This window comes from Erpetoichthys calabaricus, chromosome 16, assembly GCF_900747795.2.
Source record: "Erpetoichthys calabaricus chromosome 16, fErpCal1.3, whole genome shotgun sequence".
Taxonomy (NCBI): Eukaryota; Metazoa; Chordata; class Cladistia; order Polypteriformes; family Polypteridae; genus Erpetoichthys; species Erpetoichthys calabaricus.
The window spans coordinates 93,591,907-93,611,042 of NC_041409.2; the positions used below are offsets into that span (position 1 = coordinate 93,591,907).

A 19,136-nucleotide genomic window follows, 5' to 3' on the forward strand; every position below is an offset into this window, starting at 1 on the left:
TAGCAAAATCAAAGTATCAGAAGATGAACCCACACAGACATGGAAAGAACATGCAAATTCCACAAAGACTGCTTAGGCCAGTGTTTAAACCATCTGTTAATAAACAAAAATATAAATGACATGAACACGACAGTACTGCAGGTTCTATCAGAAGGAGAACTTCTTGGATTGTAACCTGGAACTCTAGAGCTGTGAAGCTACATCATTAACTGCTTACTGTTAGACTATAATCTACTGTATTTTAATTGCCCAATGATCTTTGATTTGTTTTCATTGCTATACATACATTAACATTTTGTTGCTGTGTATGTATATATATATATATATGTTGGTGGATTCAACCAAAAATGAAAAGAACTAAACTGGAAAGTCTGACTTAAACAACTGGGAATGGCAGAATTCTAATGACTAGAAAAGTCTGACATTGTCCCATGTTCACTGAAATCCCACCAAAGAAATGATTGGCCCACCTCACCTCTCTGACATGTTGAGCTGTTTCCGGCAGGGCACAGAATCACGGATGCAGGTGCCACTGGCGGGATCTGCTCCCTCAACAATAACAAAGGGTCTTTCCTCTAAGGTGGCCACTCTAAGGTGCAGGGAGCCATCAGGTGGCTCCAGAAATGTTCCATAGCGTGACCAGAAAGGATAGCGCATCCGGAGTACACCATCATCCCAGTTCCCAACCTGCAATATGGCACATTCAAATGCAACAGACTGTGAAGACAATAAGGAACGGGAAATGGTCTAATACAAAAGTAGTGACCGCTAACAAAGAGAGACAGAGAGAAAGAGAGCACAATTCAGTGAAGAAATAAAGCTCTAGATTAAAGAGTTATGCATCCAAGGGCTGCTAGTGACAGATTTTATCTTTACTCGGATCAGCCTGGAGGCACTTAGGCACTTACCACTTCCCAGTTTCTTTCTCTGTTCAGAGCGATGACAACTAAGGAGGGGTTCACAAGATAGCCGTCACTGTTGAATGAATAATCTCGGCCTCCCAAAGTGATATTAGAGAAATACCTGCGCGAAGAGGGGCAATAGAAAAAAGAAATGAGTAAAATAGAGGGGGGAGGGGGGAGGGGGGGAGCACAATGAAGACAGAGGTGATAATCGTAACATGAAATTAGCAAATTCAGAGACAGAGAGTCCGGCCAGTTCCAGCAGCATTGCATACAAAGGCGGGAGCCAGCCCTGCATAGGATGCCAGGTCATTGCAGGGCCTACTCTCTCTCAAACATTCACATACGCACATCCTCATACTGTTCCAGTTTGGAATCATCAGTTAATCTAATCTGCACATCTTTGGGAAATACCAAGAGGAAAGCCCATGCAGACTACAGAGAATGTGCAAACTCCACATGCACAACAACTCGATTTGGGATTTCAACCCAGGATACTAGATCTGTGAGGCCGCTGATCTTATTGTTGCACAATTCATGAAAGGCAACTTGTATTTGAAATAGTCTTTCATATTACACGGTGGCGCAGTGGTAGCGCTGCTGGGGTTGCTCCCCGGGTCCTCCCTGCGTGGAGTTTGCATGTTCTCCCCGTGGCTGCGTGGGTCTCCTCTGGGTGCTCTGGTTTCCTACACACAGTCCAATGCTATGCAGGTTAAGTGCATTGGCGATCCTAAATTGTTCCTAGTGTGTGGGGGTGTGTGTGTGTGTGTGTCCTGTGGTGGGCTGGCGCCCTGCCCGGGATTTGTTCCTGCCTTGCACCCTGTGCTGGCTGGGATTGGCTCCAGCAGACCCCTGTGTTAGGATGTAGGCGGAGTGGTGGCTCTGAGGATAGGGATCTGCACTGGCAATCGGAAGGTTGCCGGTTCAAATCCCGTAAAATGCCAAAAGAGATTCTGCTCGGTTGGGCCCTTGAGCGAGGCCCTTAACCTGCAATTGCTGAGCGCTTTGAGTAGTGAGAAAAGCGCTATATAAATGCAAAGAATTATTATAGTGGGTTGGACAATGACTGACTGGCCTTTCATATCAATTAGCATCTATTGTACTGAAGGGAGTCACTCCAAGCCACACACTTGAGAGGCTCCATTCTCAGTTTACAATTAAAGTCTTTGCTACTCTCATCCTCATTTTGTGACCATAAACATGGAATAAACATTCGAAGTCACTTACCGGTGTAAGCTCCCACCTAGGGTCCTTGACTCATTAAAATAGCTTGTGCAGTCTGTCCCAAAATGTGGAAGACTACCAAACTCCCTGCGCATTGCCATTGCACCCTGGGTCAGGATGGCAACCCCCCCTGCCAGTCCTGCGCCGGACATCATCCCTCCATCCTGCAGGACGAACTACAAAGAGAGAGAGTGGGAGAAGCTCGGGGGCCAGGTACTCTAAACCAGACAAACTGGGCCCCACTGCAAACCAGATGTAGGATGGGCCAGCTAGTCCAGCACCCTTGGCTGCCCTGAAGACTATATCGGCTTCTTCTTTGGAGCAATAGAGCAAGCGAACCTGAGGGGGAGAGAGAGGAAGAGAGAGGCTGTTAGAGACAAATTAGGCAATCAAGACCTAATCTTTAATCTGGCTTGAATTTAATTTTAACTTTATAATAATAATACAACATTTTATTTATATAGCGCCTTTCCCATGCTCAAGGCGCTTTAGAGTCTTCGAAATAACAGCAGTGTATCTGTGACATTGGATACAAGTGTTTTTCTGAATAGAACAATGAAACAGATAACAAAGCATTAAATAGAATAAAGGACAATAAAACCAGAGTAAAACACTAAATTCAACACTAAAAGAATAACCTAATTTGTGATATCAGACACACACATGATCCTTAGCACCTGGACAGAGAGGTAAACTGAAAGAAAGGGCAGAATGTTGAGTTAAGTTAGACGCCTTCCTGAACAGATGAGTTTTAAAAGAATGAATGGAGTCCGCTGATCTCATTAATTTCGGGATGTCATTCCAAAGTCTGGGTGCTAAGGAGCTGAAGGCCCTGCTGTCACCCACAGAGTGCAGGTTAGTGTGGGCCACAGCAAGATGGCCAGAATCAGAGGACCTTATTAGGCAAACAGGAGCAGAGCGATGGAGAAGGTCACTGACGTAGTCCGGTGTGAGGCCACTTAAAGCTTTGTAGGTCATTAACAGAATGTGATATTCAATCCTGTAAGACACAGGGAGCCAGTGAAGGCGAATCAGGATGGTTGTGATGTGCTCGCTGTTGTTGGTTTGTGTCAGGACTCTTGCAGCAGAGTTTTGAATCAGCCGGAGCTGTGATAGAAGATTAGAAGGGACACCTGCCAGCAGCGAGTTACAATAATCTATATGGGACGTGATAAAAGCAGGACGAGTTTCTCAGCATTAGAAAAGGAGAGGAATGAGCGAACACGGGATATGTTACGGAGGTGAAAGTACGAAAGTTTGTTAATGTGATTTATATGGGCGGAATAAGAGAGGGAGGAATCAAAAATGACACCAATGTTCCTTTCATCAGAAGAAGGTCTGACGAGATCACCGTCAAGAGTGACTGAGAAGGACCTAATTTTCTTAAGTTGTGCTTTAGTGCCAATTTGCAGGAGTTCAGTTTTGTTGAAATTTATATTTTAAAGAGTTCTGCTCCATCCAGGTTTTAATTTCACTGAGGCAAGTTGTGAGCTGAGAAAACTCTGAAGTTGCACTTTTGACATTAAGGTTAATCCATCCATTATCCAACCTGCTATATCCTAACTACAGGGTCACGGGGGTCTGCTGGAGCCAATCCCAGCCAACACAGGGCGCAATGCAGGAAACAAACCCCAGGCAGGGCGCCAGCCCACCACAGGACATTAAGGTTATTTTTTTTTTTTTTTTATTCTGTAATGTTTACACAAAAACTTTAATCTTCTCAGTTGTATCCCCATAAACTTGAACAATAAGCAAACAAAGACAAAAAATTAAAATTTCAGATACGTTTGCATATTTATAAGAATCTATTGATAACTGTTTTTAATAAAGGTTTCACCTATACGTATTCACTATACTTATGACAACAGTCCCTATACCTTCTTAACTCTTTGCAATCTGTGATAGTTTTTTTGTTAAAAAGCTGCATGGCAATGGAAGACAGGAGTTCCTGGAGAAGTTTGTCTAGGTGTCTGTGTTACTATCCTCCCTGAATTAGAAGCACTGCATGTTGGTAGGTGGTAGTCATTGGCCAGTTTTGTCATCTTAGCCCTCTGGTCCTCACACATCAAGTTAACCACATCAGCACCAAGAATCTGGGATGCCTATCCAGTAACTTGTTGGAAATTTTTCAAATGTTAATTTGTCAAACCAATAAACCAGGCAGTGCAGCTCAAAGTAATGGCAGACTTGATCATGCTATAATAAAAAAGAAAACAGCATGTGGCCCTTCTTCACTTTAGTCTGAACAATTGAGGAGAAATAAACGCTGATTGCGTTTATGATAAATATACTTTGTATTAATATTCCAATTTAGATTACTATTGATGTGAGTTCCTAGATATTTATATCCAGTCAAAAGTTTTATCTTTTCTCCCAGAACTGTGAAGGGTGGGTGTAAAGGTTTCTATCTCTGAAAGGCAAATATCTGTCTATTAGATAAAAAAAATCTTGGGTCGAGACGTGATCATCTCGGAGAGACACTTTAACGTTCCGCAAGACAAGGAAGTGAGACAAAAGGACAGCTGCTGTCAAGTCAAGTCAAGTTGGGGGGCATGCACTGGTACAGCATGTTACCGCACCCACTACATGACAAAACAACTCGGGATCCCGGTTGGCAACCCCCCAGGCAGACACACGGTCCAGTCCCACCCTCCGGAAATGACCCTCTATCTGCCGCAGCCAGGTGTTACGTGGGCGACCCCTTGGCCTGGTCCAGCCACTCAAGTCCCCAACAATGAGGATCTTACGAGCTGGATCACCCTCGGGGGAAACACACCACATGGCCGTAGTGCCGTAACTGACGCTCCTTCACAATTCAGGTGATGTGCCCCATTCTGGACTCCATGAGCAACACAAAGTCAAACCAACGGTACCCTGGGATTTTCCGGAGAGACACAGTACCAAAGGAGTCCAGTTTTCGTCTCAGGTCACTGGATAGTGTCCATGTCTCGCAACCATATAGCAAGACAGGAAGCACCAGGACTTTAAAGACTTGGACCTTCGTCCTTTTGCATAGATATCAGGAGCGCCACACACCCCTTTCCAGTGACCTCATGACCCCCTATACTCTCCCAATTCGTCTACTGACTTCATAGGAAGAGTCACCAGAGACATGAATGTCACTGCCAAGGTAAGTAAACCTCTCAATGAGGTTGACACTCTCTCCTCAGACAGACACACTGCTGATGGCCGTGCCCAAGAGGTCATTAAAGGCAGGGATCTTTGGTTTTTATCAGGACACTCACAAGCCCAGAAACTCAGACTACTCGCTCAGTCTCTTGAGCGCCCCGATCAGAGCCGCCTCTGATTCCGTGAAGATCACAGCATCGTCAGTAAAGTCAAGATCCGTGAATCTCTCTTCACCAACAGATGCCCCACAACCACTGGACCCCTGCCCAATACCCAGTCCTTGCAGATCTCACAGCTCAGTAGCAGCTAGCAGCAAGCCAGCAGCTGATCCATCTGCATCTCCTTAGCGTGCGTTCAGCCTTCACCCCCACATACGCAAAGTGGCTAGCGTGAAGCGTGCCCCCAAGGGTGTGGGTTGTGGGGTGAGCGAGCAAAGCGAGTAGGGGGCACAGCCCCCTAGTAATGACTTTAGTTTTTTTTTTTTCACATTCAGAGATACTTACTGAACAGTCCACTTAATGTAAGTAGTAGCTTTTGTCCTCTTTACATAGGCATCCCATCACTGTATCATCAGCATACATTAAAATGGAACTGTGGTTATTGTTCTGCCTCATTATCACTGGAGTACAGTGTAAATAGCAGAGGAGACGGCACACAATGTTGAGGAGCCTAAATGTTTGAATGGATGCACAAGTACAATCCTGACAGATGCAATGCACCTACTGCACCCATCTAGGCAACTGAGTGGGGTGAGCACCATAATGGAGAGTTATGCAGTTACAGATAATTCTCTCTCGTCTACAGCAGTTATTGAAATGGAACAGAAATGACATCGTCTGTCACCTCTGTATCTAATAAGCTAAAACTGAGAATGCATTCAAACAGGAGCTACTGTATGAAAGAAAATGTGCCAGAATCTGCTTACCCAGAGAAAACCCACACAGACATGAGCAGAATTTGCAAAGTCTAGACCAGGGGTGGGCAATGTCGGTCCTGGGGAGCCGTAGTGGCTGCAGGTTTTTGTTCCAACAGTTTCTTAATGCTGATGAAGTTCTTATAGTTTAAGTGACGTTTTGATGCTTCATTTTAGTGGTCTCACTTGCTAAGGTTCCCCACCCTTAATTGCTTATTTCAGTGTTAAACAGCTGTATTCACTGCTCTAATGGCTCCTTATTAGCAATAAGATGTAAATGACAAAGCAGCCAGCAGTTCACCATCTCGCTTGTGTCCACTTACATCTGTGTGTTGTTCATGCACTGTTTGATTTAATAAAACACTTCATAGAAAAATGTGACAGACTGAAAATGATCCGTTTTAGGCTTCAAATCATTTTGATGATATCCTTGGAAAGGAAAAAAAATCTACGATATAAGAACCTTCCATTGCAGACTAACAAGCCATAAAATGAAATAAAGTCTGAGATTGGCAAGGATTGGTTTCTAATTAAGCATTTGGGTTGGAATGAAAACCTGCATACACTGCAGCCCCCCAGGACTGACATTGCTCATCCCTGGCATAGACCAGTGGTCCCCAAACTCGGGGACCCCCTGTGGCTGCAGGTTTTTGTTCCAGATCCACAATCGGTGGTGATAATCGATAACCATCCACCCATCCATTTTCCAACCCGCTGAATCTGAACACAGGGTCACGGGGGTCTGCTTGAGCCAATCCCAGCTAACACAGGGCACATGGCAGGAACCAATCCCAGGCAGGGTGCCAACCCACCGCAGGACACACACAAACACACCCATGCACCAAGCACACACTAGGGCCAATTTAGAATCACCAATCCACCTAACCTGCATGTCTTTGGACTGTGGGAGGAAACCGGAGTGCCCGGAGGAAACCCACGCAGACACGAGGAGAACATGCAAACTCCACGCAGGGAGGACCCGGGAAGCGAGCCCAGGTCTCCCAACTGCGAGGCAGTTATGCCGCCCATAATCGATAACAAATGATCTAATTTAATTAGCTGGTCTTTTTTTACTCTTCTCTTATTCTTCATTCAGAAAAACACAACAGTATGTTTTTTACATTTACAAGACATTTAGGAATATTTTTATTTTTCTCTAAAGCTATAAATGCTTAACTCTCTTGTTGTTTTCTTATTATTTTCCCCTTTTCCTGTGTAGTTTGCTCCCTTCATTTAACCCTAATAGTGACAATTAACAACCAGCACAGCAGACACCCGGGATGATGAAAGCTGCAACGACTTCAGTGTCAGACCTGCTAAATTAGTAAATCAATTAAATAATCAGAACACCTGGAAAAGCAGAATGAAAGTTACGTTGAAAATACTGTTAACAATTTAAAAAACTACATATTCCCCAGGGCAGCATGGTGGCGCAGTGGTAGCGCTGCTGCCTTCACAGTTAGGAGACTTGGGTTCGCTTCCCGGGTCCTCCCTGCGTGGAGTTTGCATGTTCTCCCCGTGTCTGCGTGGGTTTCCTCAAACAGTCCAAAGACATGCAGGTTGGGTGCATTGGCGATCGTAAATGGTCCCGTGTGTGTACTTGGTGTGTAGGTGTGTGTCCTGCGGTGGGCAGGTGCCCTGTCTGGGATTGGCTCCAGCAGACCCCTGTGTTAGGATATAGCGGGTTGGAGAATGACTGACGGCCTGACATATTCCCCATATAACTACTTATTACATTTTAATAAAAATCTACCAAACTTGGTTTGTAATTTCTACATTGACTCCAAAACACAGAAACGGGGAAATCATCCATCCATTATCCAACCCACAATATCCTAACTACTGGGTCACGGGGGTCTGCTGGAGCCAATAGAGGGAAATAATGATTCACTTAATTAGGCTAAGAGTCCAATGAAAAACAGAAGTTGGTTGGAACAAAAACCTGCAGCAACAGGGGGTCCCCAGGGCTGAGTTTGGGAACCACTGGTCTAGACAAACAATGTTTATACTGGGACTTGAATCTAGAACTTTGGAGCTCTGAGGCAGCATGACGAAGCATTGCATGACCCTACTAAATTCAGGGGTTTTATTTTTAATTCTGTTGGAAAGCCTTGAATTTAAGTTACATCAAGTTAGTTCAGTAAAATGATTGCAGTCTGGATTGATTTAATTACAGGTACTGATAATCTCTCATTGTTCATCCATTTTTAGACTTCTATAGTAGCGTGTCATAAGGAGAGGCTGATAGACCAGCAGCATCATGTACCAGGCAGGAACAAACTAAAGAATGCATGAGAGTCCTCCCAGAGCAGCTAATTCAGAGTCTGTAATCAAATTAACAGTACAGGGTGGTCCAGTTCTAATTATGCAACTGTTCGACTGGCAAACCGTCTCCCCACCATTTTGGAATGCAGGGCAGGTGCTGCCATCTATTGGCAACAAAACGAATTTTAAGTGAAATCTCTATGTGCAGGGCAGGTGCTGTGAATTCTCTATGTAATAAACTTAAGTTATAGCGTAATGAAAATTGCATAATTAGATCTGGACCACCCTATATGGCTCTGCAATGAGATAGGAGACCCACAGTGACACAGCAAGAAGATGGATATTTGGCAAAGAAGGCAGATCAACTGGGAACTGAGTCAGTACTCACGTACTTGTAAGGTGGCAATGCTGCTCACTGGATATAATCAATCGGCTTAACGTCAGTAATGTAAACTTATTTCAACTTGTTCAATAAATGTTTGTGTGTACTATACTGTATACTGTTAAAGTTTATTCAGTATATATCAATATACAGTAAATGCACTTGAGTCATCCATCCATTTTCTTCAACTACTTGTCTCTGGTCGTGGTCAGAGTGCAGATATTTTGGGTAACAAAAGATGTTGCTCCAAGCTAGAGACCAGATGAAATACTAATCCTATTGAATCTAATAAATCCTGTTCAACTCAGTTTTATTCAGGCCACTTCAGTTCAATTTATACCCTAAATCAGTTTATTGCCACAAACTCCTCAGATCAAATTAATTCAAGTCATTTTCTGTCAGTGCAGATTAAATCAATTCTGTTTGCTTCAGTATAGATTAATTCAATGGAAGGAGGTTCATTTTGAAATCAGTTCACTTCCTTTCATGCAGGATAAATTCAGTGGCGTTCAGATTAGATTGGTTCTACCTTTCTGTACTCAGTTCTGCTCATTTCATATCTGTTTAGTACTCTTCAATTTACTTCTGATAAATTCAATGAAACGTTCATTTTCTTAAACTCTTGTCGTCTCTTCTGGGGAAATGAGGGAACTGAGGCCTGTCTCATCAGCATCAGGTGAAATCAAGGAACGGACTTTAAATGGGACACCCGTCCATTGTAGGCCATACACTTATATACCATATTTATCTTTAGGGTGAACAAACTCATAAACTTTGACCTGGCTGGAAACTCCATCTGAGTCCCTGGAGTTGTGAGGTAGAAGCATTAAATATTAAACTTCTGTGCAGCTGGTCTAGAATTATACATCACTCCTTCCATTTACTGGGTTTCAAAGAGCAGAGCCTAACCTAGCAGCCATAGTTGCAAGAAACCAATCTTCAATGTGAAACCAGACATTTTTGGAGGTGTTTCTAACTGAAGAGGGCATGCTTTTTTTCAATCAGTCACAGAAAACAGCCATTTTGACTGTATTTTTTAAATACGGCCATCAGAGAGTGGTTAGATGGTATGGATCTGCTGTACTACTGAAAGCGTGACAGTAGCTTTTCCTTTTGAGAAGGCTCAGGTCTTTTAATTTGTGTGACGAGCTACTTGGAATGTTCTACCACACTATAGTGACTAGTGCTCTCTTCTTTCCTGTGGTTATCTGAATAATTGTATAAACCTTATCAGAAAAGAGGATGATAGCGGCTAAACTAGATGCCATCTTGGCTGCTATTGCCTATCCTGTCCAATACATGTCACTGAGCACCTTTGGCCACTAGCTTATACCATCACTAGATCAATCTAGATAAAAACATGCCATTCAGCCTAACAAATGTGTCAGTCCTGTTCAGTTTATTCTTCCAAAATAACATCAAGCCTACTTTTGAAGGTCCCTAAAGTTCTATTGTCTACCACACATGGTACACCATCATGTTGTACTAAAAAGTGCCACCTTCTTGCCAATAGTCTTCAGAATCCATAGTCCATTCTCTCAGTGTGCTCTAAAGTTTCCTTGGGATTAATAAAGTTTTTCCAATGTAATCTATTCACTCTAGCCAGTTGTAATAGAGGGCCTAAAACAGTATTTAATTAGTCTATTCTACACATTAAATATCCACAGGGTATGTTCTGTGTACAGTTTGAGATATTGCACTATGCTTTTTTCTTGTTTAGCATCTGTATGTTGTCACTTGAACACACATCCATTAATTACATACACATGTAGGAGAAACGTGTTAGCTAAAGTAAAGAAAAAAGAATATCAGTCTACAGGGGGATAAAATTGATGAGCTACAGCATGAAGTTATGGGAAAGAGTAGCGGAAGCTCAGTTAAGAAGTGAGGTGATGATTAGTGAGCAGCAGTATGGTTTCATGCAAAGAAAGAGCACCACAGATGCAATGTTTGCTCTGAGGATGTTGATGGAGAAGTTTAGAGAACAACAGAAGGAGTTGCATTGTGTCTTTGTGGACTTGGAGAAAGCATATGACAGGGTGACTGAGAGGTTGGACACTAAGGAGGGAGAAAAGGACCAGTGGGCTAGACAGAGAGACCGAGCTGGGAAAGATGTGCAGCAGGTTAGGGTGTGTTGAGCAGATGGAAAGAGTACTTTGAAAGGCTTATGAATGAAGAGAACGAAAGAGAGAAGAGGTTGGATGATGTGGAGATAGTGAATCAAGAAGTGCAATGGATTAGCAAGGAGGAAGTAAGCACAGCTATGAACAGGATGAAAAACGGAAAGGCAGTTGGTCCAGATGACATACCTGTGGAAGCATGGAGGTGTTTAGGAAAGATGGCAGTGGAGTTTTTAACCAGATTGTTTAATGGAATCTTGGAAAGTGAGAGGATGCCTGAGGAGTGGAGAAGTGTACTGGTGCTGATATTGAAGAATAAGGGGGATGTGCAGGACTGTAGTGACTACAGGGGAATAAAATTGATGAGCCACAGCATGAAGTTATGGGAAAGAGTAGTGGAAGCTCGGTTAAGAAGTGAGGTGATGTTTAGTGAGCAGTAGTATGGTGTCATGCCAAGAAAGAGCCCCACAGATGCAATGTTCGCTCTGAGGATGTTGATGGAGAAGTTTAGAGAAGGCCAGAAGGAGTTGCTTTGCGTCTTTGTGGACCTGGAGAAAGCATATGACAGGGTGACTGAGAAGAGCTGTGGTATTGTATGAGGAAGTCGGGAGTGGCAGAGAAGTACGTAAGAGTTGTACAGGATATGTAGGAGGGAAGTGTGACAGTGGTGAGGTCTGTGGTAGGAGTGACGGAGGTGGGATTACATCAGGGATCGGCTCTGAGCCGTTTCTTATTTGCAATGGTGATGGACAGGTTGGCAGACAAGATTAGACAGGAGTCCCCGTGGACTGTGATGTTTGCTGATGACATTGTGATCTGTAGCGATAGTAGGGAACAGGTTGAGGAGACCCTGGAGAGGTGGAGATATGCTCTAGAGAGGAGAGGAATGGAGGTCAGTAGGAACACCAAGACAGAATACTTGTGTGTAAATGAGAGGGAGGCCAATAGAATGGTGAGGATGCAGGGAGTAGAGTTGGCGAAGGTGGATGAGTTTAAATACTTGGGATCAATAGTACAGAGTAATGGGGATTGTGGAAGAGAAGAGAAAGAGAGAGTGTATGCAGGGTGGATAGGGTGGAGAAGAGTGTCAGGAGTGATCTGTGACAGACGGATATCAGCAAGAGTGAAAGGGAAGGTCTACAGGACAGTAGTGAGACCAGCTATGTTATATGGGCTGGAGACTGTGGCACTGACCAGAAAGCAGAACACAGAGCTGGTGGTGACAGTTAAAGATGTTAAGATTTGCATTGGGTGTGACGAGGATGGACAGGATTAGAAATGAGGACATTAGAGGGTCAGCTCAAGTTGGATGGTTGGGAGACAGTCAGAGAGGAGAGATTGCGCTGGTTTGGACATGTGCAGAGGAGAGATGCTGGGTATACTGGGAGAAGGATGTTAAGGATAGAGCTGCCAGGGGAGAGGAAAAGAGGAAGGCCTAAGAGAAGGTTTATGGATGTGGTGAGAGAGGACATGCAGGTGATGGGGGTGATAGAGCAAGTTGCAGAGGACAGGAAGATATGGAACAAGATGATCCGCTGTGGCAGTGAAGAAGTCTATTAGTTAGCAAGTGAGCAGTGTGGCCCCCTAGTGGTAAACATATAAACTACATGTGTGCAACTTCAGTTTCCACTACTGAATAGGACAATATGTAGCTATTCTATATCCCATAAAGCTGTGTTTCCCAAACTTTCCTCAGTGGTGGCACACTTTGTAATGAAAAACATCCCAAGGCACACCTCTGTTCTACTAACCATAAACACATTATATCTCATATGCTTGCTCAGCTGTCCAAAGCGGCAGGACAACTGGAGAAGCCGGTAAAAAAGCAGCTCGGAGATCAGTGTTTGTATACACAGCACTTAGTGAGCACTTTGGTGGCATCTCGCAGCTGCTTCATCCCTTTGCCCGCCCCTCTCTGCCTCAGTGGGTACTGTATGCCCACTCTCCACCAGTCCTGTGAGTCTCGCTGGTGACCACATACCCAGGGAGATGGACTCTAGCAGCTAGGAGAAGCGTCAAAAGTGCTCCAAGGGCTGTGTCTGCGACATAGTGGTTGTGGAGCTGCTTTAATGCCAGCTTCTCCAGTTGGTTTTGTCTCCTCTGACAGAACTTGATCACCTTAAGTGCTTATCCCTCTCAGGTTCAAACTCGGGTGAGGAACACTATCATTTCCATGGTACAAGTGAGCAACTGTAATGGTGCACTACTGTGCCACAGCACACTGGTTGAAACACACTGCTGTAAAGAAAACACAGTGCTATGTTGGTACAGCGTTCCTGGAGAAAATAAACCTCTGGGGGTCCACCGTTGGCTATAACAAATTAAGTCAGTTCTGATAACATACTTCCCTCCTATGCAAATCTCATATGCACCTTAATAAAATGTTAAGTGTCCGTGGTCTGTCAGTGTATTTGTCTAATTGCTATGTCCGTGCCATTCCAATAGATGACGCACCACAAACATTAACATCTCTGTAACGATGCCCATATTAAATAGCATATATCAGAGACAGACATTGCATAGTGCACTGCAGACGTTAACAGAGAAGTCTATGTTGATTTAGATTTCAGTCTGTGTTAGAGAGGTAGCACAGCTAGTCTCTTATGTCAGTGTATAATGCCTGTCATATATAATGTTTTATCTGTTATATAGTGCCTTTCACATCTGTGTATCTATGTGCAATGTAGTACATTTCATATCTCTTTGTGAAAGAGATAGTATCTGAGCTTCATACCTATCCATCTTGTATTGTGCTTTAATCTACAGTGTGTGTATATATATATACTAGTCATTTAGCCCGTTACAATAACGGGCGCTAGAACAGTAGTGCATAAACATTAGTAGGAACAGTCTATATTAAATGGCAAGGGACTTTGACCTCATTCTTTTTGTTGGTCGTATTTTTCTTTCTTTCAGCCTTTCTTTTGTTGATGTTTACTTGCTGAGCTGACCGTTCTTCGTGGGCTGCCGCCGTGTATTGTGTGTCTAATTTTCTGTGACAGTAATACTGTCTTGTACGGCTCTATTCAATAAGGGCGCACACAAAAAGGCGAGCCTCAAAAGGGCGACCTCAATCGCCTTTTTGTGCGCGCCCTTATTGAAGGATACCATCTTGTACGTCCGCTGGCTTGTACGTCCATAATATACCTTTAATTTTCTCTGGCGGTAATACAGGTGTGCACGTTGGTAATTTGCCTTTAATCTCCTCTGACAGTAATACTGGCTTGTATATGGCTGTAATATGCGTCACTGTATTGTGTACCTTTAATTTCCTCTCGCAGTAATACTGGTTTGTATTTCCGTAAAACGCCTCTAACTTTCTCTGACAGTAATATCGCGAGTCGCACCGTGCCCCGCGCATGCGCACTTCACCAGAAGACACCCACACACGGACACCTGGATGCACATAGGGATTTTATATATATTTATAAAAGCCAGAAGGAGGAGCCCTCCTCACTTATGAGTCCGCATCGGGGCGTAACCTTAATTTATTAAGTGAACGAGAGAACTACTTAACGGATTTAGATCTTTTTGTTTCTATAATTTGCTTGAACATTTCGGTTGAGTTTGCAACTTCTCTCATTGTGCTAAGAATCATATATAACTCCTGCAAGTGAACTATTTGCGCTAATCTGAGAGGGGGAAGAGTGACGTCGGGAGTGGGGAGCCGGGCGGGGCCCTCATCACTGTCCTGTTTCACTAATACGTGGGCGAAGCCACGGGGGATGGCTAGTATATATTGTGATGGATGGCCGGCGTTTCAGTCGGGCAGGGATGCCTCTCAACAGAAGAAAGCACCCATTTCAGGGCACTACATTCCCCGGGACGCTAGATGGCAACTCCCCTGGATAGAAATGGTTCCCCAGATTACCGCAGGGCAGGATGGGACATGGAGTCCGTCTCTTCATCCCTGTTGGGTACCGTGGGTGCCGCCAGGGGGAGCTCACCAAGAACCCGTGGGACTATTCCTGTGATGCTAACCCGGACACTTGAGAAAGATGATGTGGCATTTGAACCAGAAGAAGAGGAATAACACTTCCGGGTCATGGACTATTTAAAGGACTCTGGGAATACCAGCAAGAGAGCCGGAGTTGGGTGGTAGAGGAACAGAGCTGCTGGGAGTGGAAGATTGTTTATTGTATTATTGATGTATTATTTGAGAATTGCGGAGTGTATGGTGCCTTGTGCACTTATTGAAGAAATATTATTAAAGAATCTTCTTGGGGCTTTTAACGTGTGTCTTGGACGTCTGTCTGGTGGGTTCAACGGGGCAACAGCGCCTCTAGCATCCACATTAATTTTGTGTGTGTGTGTATATATATATATATGTAATCTTAAAGCTAATTTCTTGTGTATCTGTCTATCTATATCCGATTAATAAAAAAGCCTGTAATGTCCATCTGTCAATGATTTATCAAGTGCCTTTCATATCTACATATCTCTGATATTAAGACACGTGTTGAGATTAATTAGTAATTCCCGAGTGACAAGAATTATCGCACTGTCAAAATAGAAACAGGGTAAAAATTGGGGCCCAATTAAACAAATAGCTCAATCGAAGGTGTGAAAGAGCTGCTCATTAAAAGTGTGGCTGGAGTGAAATATGGCTCATGTTTCAGCTACCCACCAACTGATTTGTGAGAGAGTAACAAAAAGTCTAATTGAGGAAAGTATTTCATTTACAACGTCATCTGATTAAACATTGAAACAAAAACCAACAGGTGCCGAAGCCCTCCAGGAGCTGAGTTTAAAATACTAGGACTATAATGAGAACAAATTAAATGTAGGGAAATATTTCTGTTATTTTCTTAATTGTAATCTTGTTCAAACAAGTTTAACATAGTCCCCATCAAAGTGGGTCAGAGCAAAGTAATGAATTTCACCCACTTAATAAATTGCAATTGACATCAGTATAAAATCCCAATAATGATCATTTGTGTTCACTTAGCAGCATTAGTGTGATGTTACCGACTTAAGGAAATACTGTATGAGGGGTGGCATGGTGGCACAGTGGATGATAATGATTAGGTCTGCTACCTGTGCCTGTGAAATTTGCATGACCTCCCTATGTCCATGTGGCTTTGATGCTCAGGGTTACCTTCCACATTCCAAACACATGCATATTAGGATGATTGGAGATTCTGAATCAATCCCATGTGAGTGGGTATGCTCTGTGATGGACTCGCACATCATCGAGAATTGAATCCTACCTTACACCCTATGCTTCACACATGATGGTGAAATAGAGTGATACAGTTTAAGGACATTATATTGTATTACAGGGTGAGCCAAAAGAAGTACCACATTTCAAACTTTTATTCTACAAAAACGCTTCAAGATAAAATAAACTTCATTACGACACAAGAAAGATATGCAAAATAGATTTTTTTTCACTGTGTTTTAAAAATGATGTCTTCAAGGTTGGTGGCCATCATTAGCGATACACTCTTCGAGATGATTTCTGAACGCTCGCATGACTTGTTCGGCCATTTCAAGGGGAATAGTGGTGAATATCATGGCGAATACCATCCTTGAGGGTTTCAAGGTTTTGAGGTCAGTGTTTGTATCCCTTCGACTTGAGAAGAAATCGCACGGATCGAGATCAGGCAAACATGAAGGCCACCCAACATCGCCATGCAGGGAGATCAGCTTCCCAGGAAACATCTCCCGCAAAACTTGCATGGATCTTGGCGCCATATGAGCTGTTGCTCCTTCTTGTTGTAACCAGGCATCCACCACATCCATTTCTTCCAGTTGGGGCAGCAAAAAGTTCTCTAGCGTTTCAGTGTCACATTCTGACAGTGACTGTGACTGTTGCTCCCCCCTCCTCAAAAAAGTAAGGGCCTACAATGCCAAATTCTGCAACAGCACACCAAACTGTAACACACTCACTGTGCAGGGGTCTCTGATGAAGTTCACGAGGGTTGGTTTCAGCACAATAGCTGCTGCTTATTTGCACAACCATTCAAATGGAAATGTGCCTCGTCGCTGCACATGACGATGGCATCTCGATGAACGGTTTGTAGAATGTCCACACACAACTCTCTACGCCTCATCCAGTCTCTCTCAGTGAGTTCCTGCATGGATGGAAATTAAGGTCCACATGCAAAGTCCTCCTCAAAGACGTGTTGGAAATGCCTAAGGCAAAAGCATGTTGGCGTAATGAGCGTCTAGGAGACTGCAAAATGGATGTCCCTTACAACTTGGATGTTTTCAGGCATTCATACAGTCCGAGCATGGCCTGGAGATTTTCTGTTCAATGTTTGTACCAAGTCAAGTCAAGTTGGGGAGCATGCACTGGTACAGTGCGTTGCCGCACCCACTACAAGTCGAAACAGCTCAGGTCCTGGTTGGCAACCACCCAGGCAGAAACGCGGTCCAGTCCTACCCTCCGGAAATGACCCTCTATCTGCTGCAGCCAGGTGTTACGTGAGTGACCCCTTGGCCTGGTCCAGCCACTTGGGTCCCCAACAGTGAGGATCTTATGAGCTTGATAACCCTCGGGGAAACACACCACATGGCCGTAGTGTCGTAACTGACGCTCCCTCACAATGCAGGTAATGTGCCTCATTCCGGACTCCATGAGCAACACAAAGTTAAACCAATGGTACCCAAGGATTTTCCGGAGAGACACCGTACCAAAGGAGTCCAGTCTTCGTCTCAGGTCACTGGATAGTGTCCATGTCTTGCAACCATATAGTAGGACTCTAAAGACTTGGACATTCGTCCTTTTGCATAGATATCGGGAGCGCCACGCACCCCTTTCCAGTGACCTCATGACCCGCCATGCTCTCCCAATCCATCTACTGACTTCATAGGAAGAGTCACCAGAGACATGAATGTCACTGCCAAGGTAAGTAAACCTCTCAACAAGGTCAACACTCTCTCCACAAACAGACACACTGCTGATGGCCGTGCCCAAGAGGTCATTAAAGGCCTGGATCTTGGAATGTTGTACCCGTCTGTCTAAATTTAGCCACCCACTGAGGAATTGGTTTTCTGATTTGGGACGTCACCATTAGGAGGAATGCTGAAGTGTGTTTGATAGGCACATTGTGTAGTGCTGATGGATTTGTTGTTTTTGAAGAACGCTTCGACAGCGAAAACGGAGCACACCGGACCAAGGCATGTTGTTAGGGACTGAAAACTACAAGGGATCACCTATCAAAGGAACCCCCAACCCACTCAGCTGCCTCTACCTCGTGCAATGACCTTGAGAAATGTGGTACTTCATTTTGGCTCACCCTGTATTTTGCAACATGTGGCCTATAGCCTCCTACTAACATATAGATCCCATGTCAATTGCTGACAGGAGTTCCCAAAATTTAGAGTTTGCGTGTCCTCCCTGTAGTCCAAAGACATGCTGCCAGTTGAAGTGGTTAGCGGTGTTACAGACAACTCCAGGAACCTCAGCTCCTTTCCCTCAGAGTTCACCGTCTACTGTCTGTGTCATTTGCACATTCTTCCTGTGTCAGCCAGTGTGAGCTTTCCCTGTGTACTCTGGTCTCCTCTCAAGACATACATGTTAGGTTAATTAGCAGGTGTAAGGTGTAAAGATATTTCTCTAGTGGACCAATTTCTGGCCAGTCTCCAGCTCCTTATGACACTTGTATGTGGAGTTTGGAAAAGGCAGATTCAGAATGTGGATGAATTCATAGGAACGCAGAATCAGGAATCAATCTAAATGCCATACATACGAGTGTGGCAGATTGCAGCACATGGATTTCATTTAATGTCAGTGAATATTTTGCGCTGTGCAAGAGGCTGATTCTGTGTTGACAGTGCATCCTCACCAGCGTGAGAGAGAAAGCGAGCAAAAAATGGCCTGCAGCTGCTCAAAGAGCAGACAGATGTGTGTCACTTTCCCCTCAGCCATTCTTCATGAAACAGAGATCAGTAACATTGATGGTGGAAGCGGGGAGGTCAAGGTTGTAATTATCAAACTGCTGCAGCATGCAGAAGGAGGGAGACAGGCGAGTGTGAACATTTCACAGAAAGATCGAATGAGGGAAGAGCAGAAGAGGGCATAAATGAGTCAGGGAGAGCAATTGAGAAGAACGCACCCGGCCGAGTGACAAGGGATGACACGGAAGGAGGAGGAGGGGAGGGAAATGCTTGAGGAAGAGTGAAGCTTCTAGTTACTGGAAGAGAGACACAGACAGGAGGAAAAAAAGAAAACGTGTGTAATGTGAGAAAAGGGC

At 44.1% G+C, this 19,136-nt stretch overlaps 2 protein-coding genes across 2 annotated transcripts in view; one reads left to right on the forward strand and one right to left on the reverse strand.

Annotated features, from left to right (window-relative positions):
* Window positions 1-19,136, forward strand: part of si:dkeyp-69b9.6 (uncharacterized) — a 752,000-nt gene that overhangs the window by 596,184 nt on the left and 136,680 nt on the right. The window lies entirely within an intron of this gene.
* Window positions 1-19,136, reverse strand: part of LOC114666522 (glutamate receptor ionotropic, NMDA 2D) — a 168,864-nt gene that overhangs the window by 69,646 nt on the left and 80,082 nt on the right. Inside the window, 4 exon segments of the mRNA XM_051919843.1 lie at window positions 476-687; window positions 909-1,023; window positions 2,130-2,263; window positions 2,265-2,465. Coding sequence (XP_051775803.1) covers window positions 476-687; window positions 909-1,023; window positions 2,130-2,263; window positions 2,265-2,465 — 662 coding nt within the window.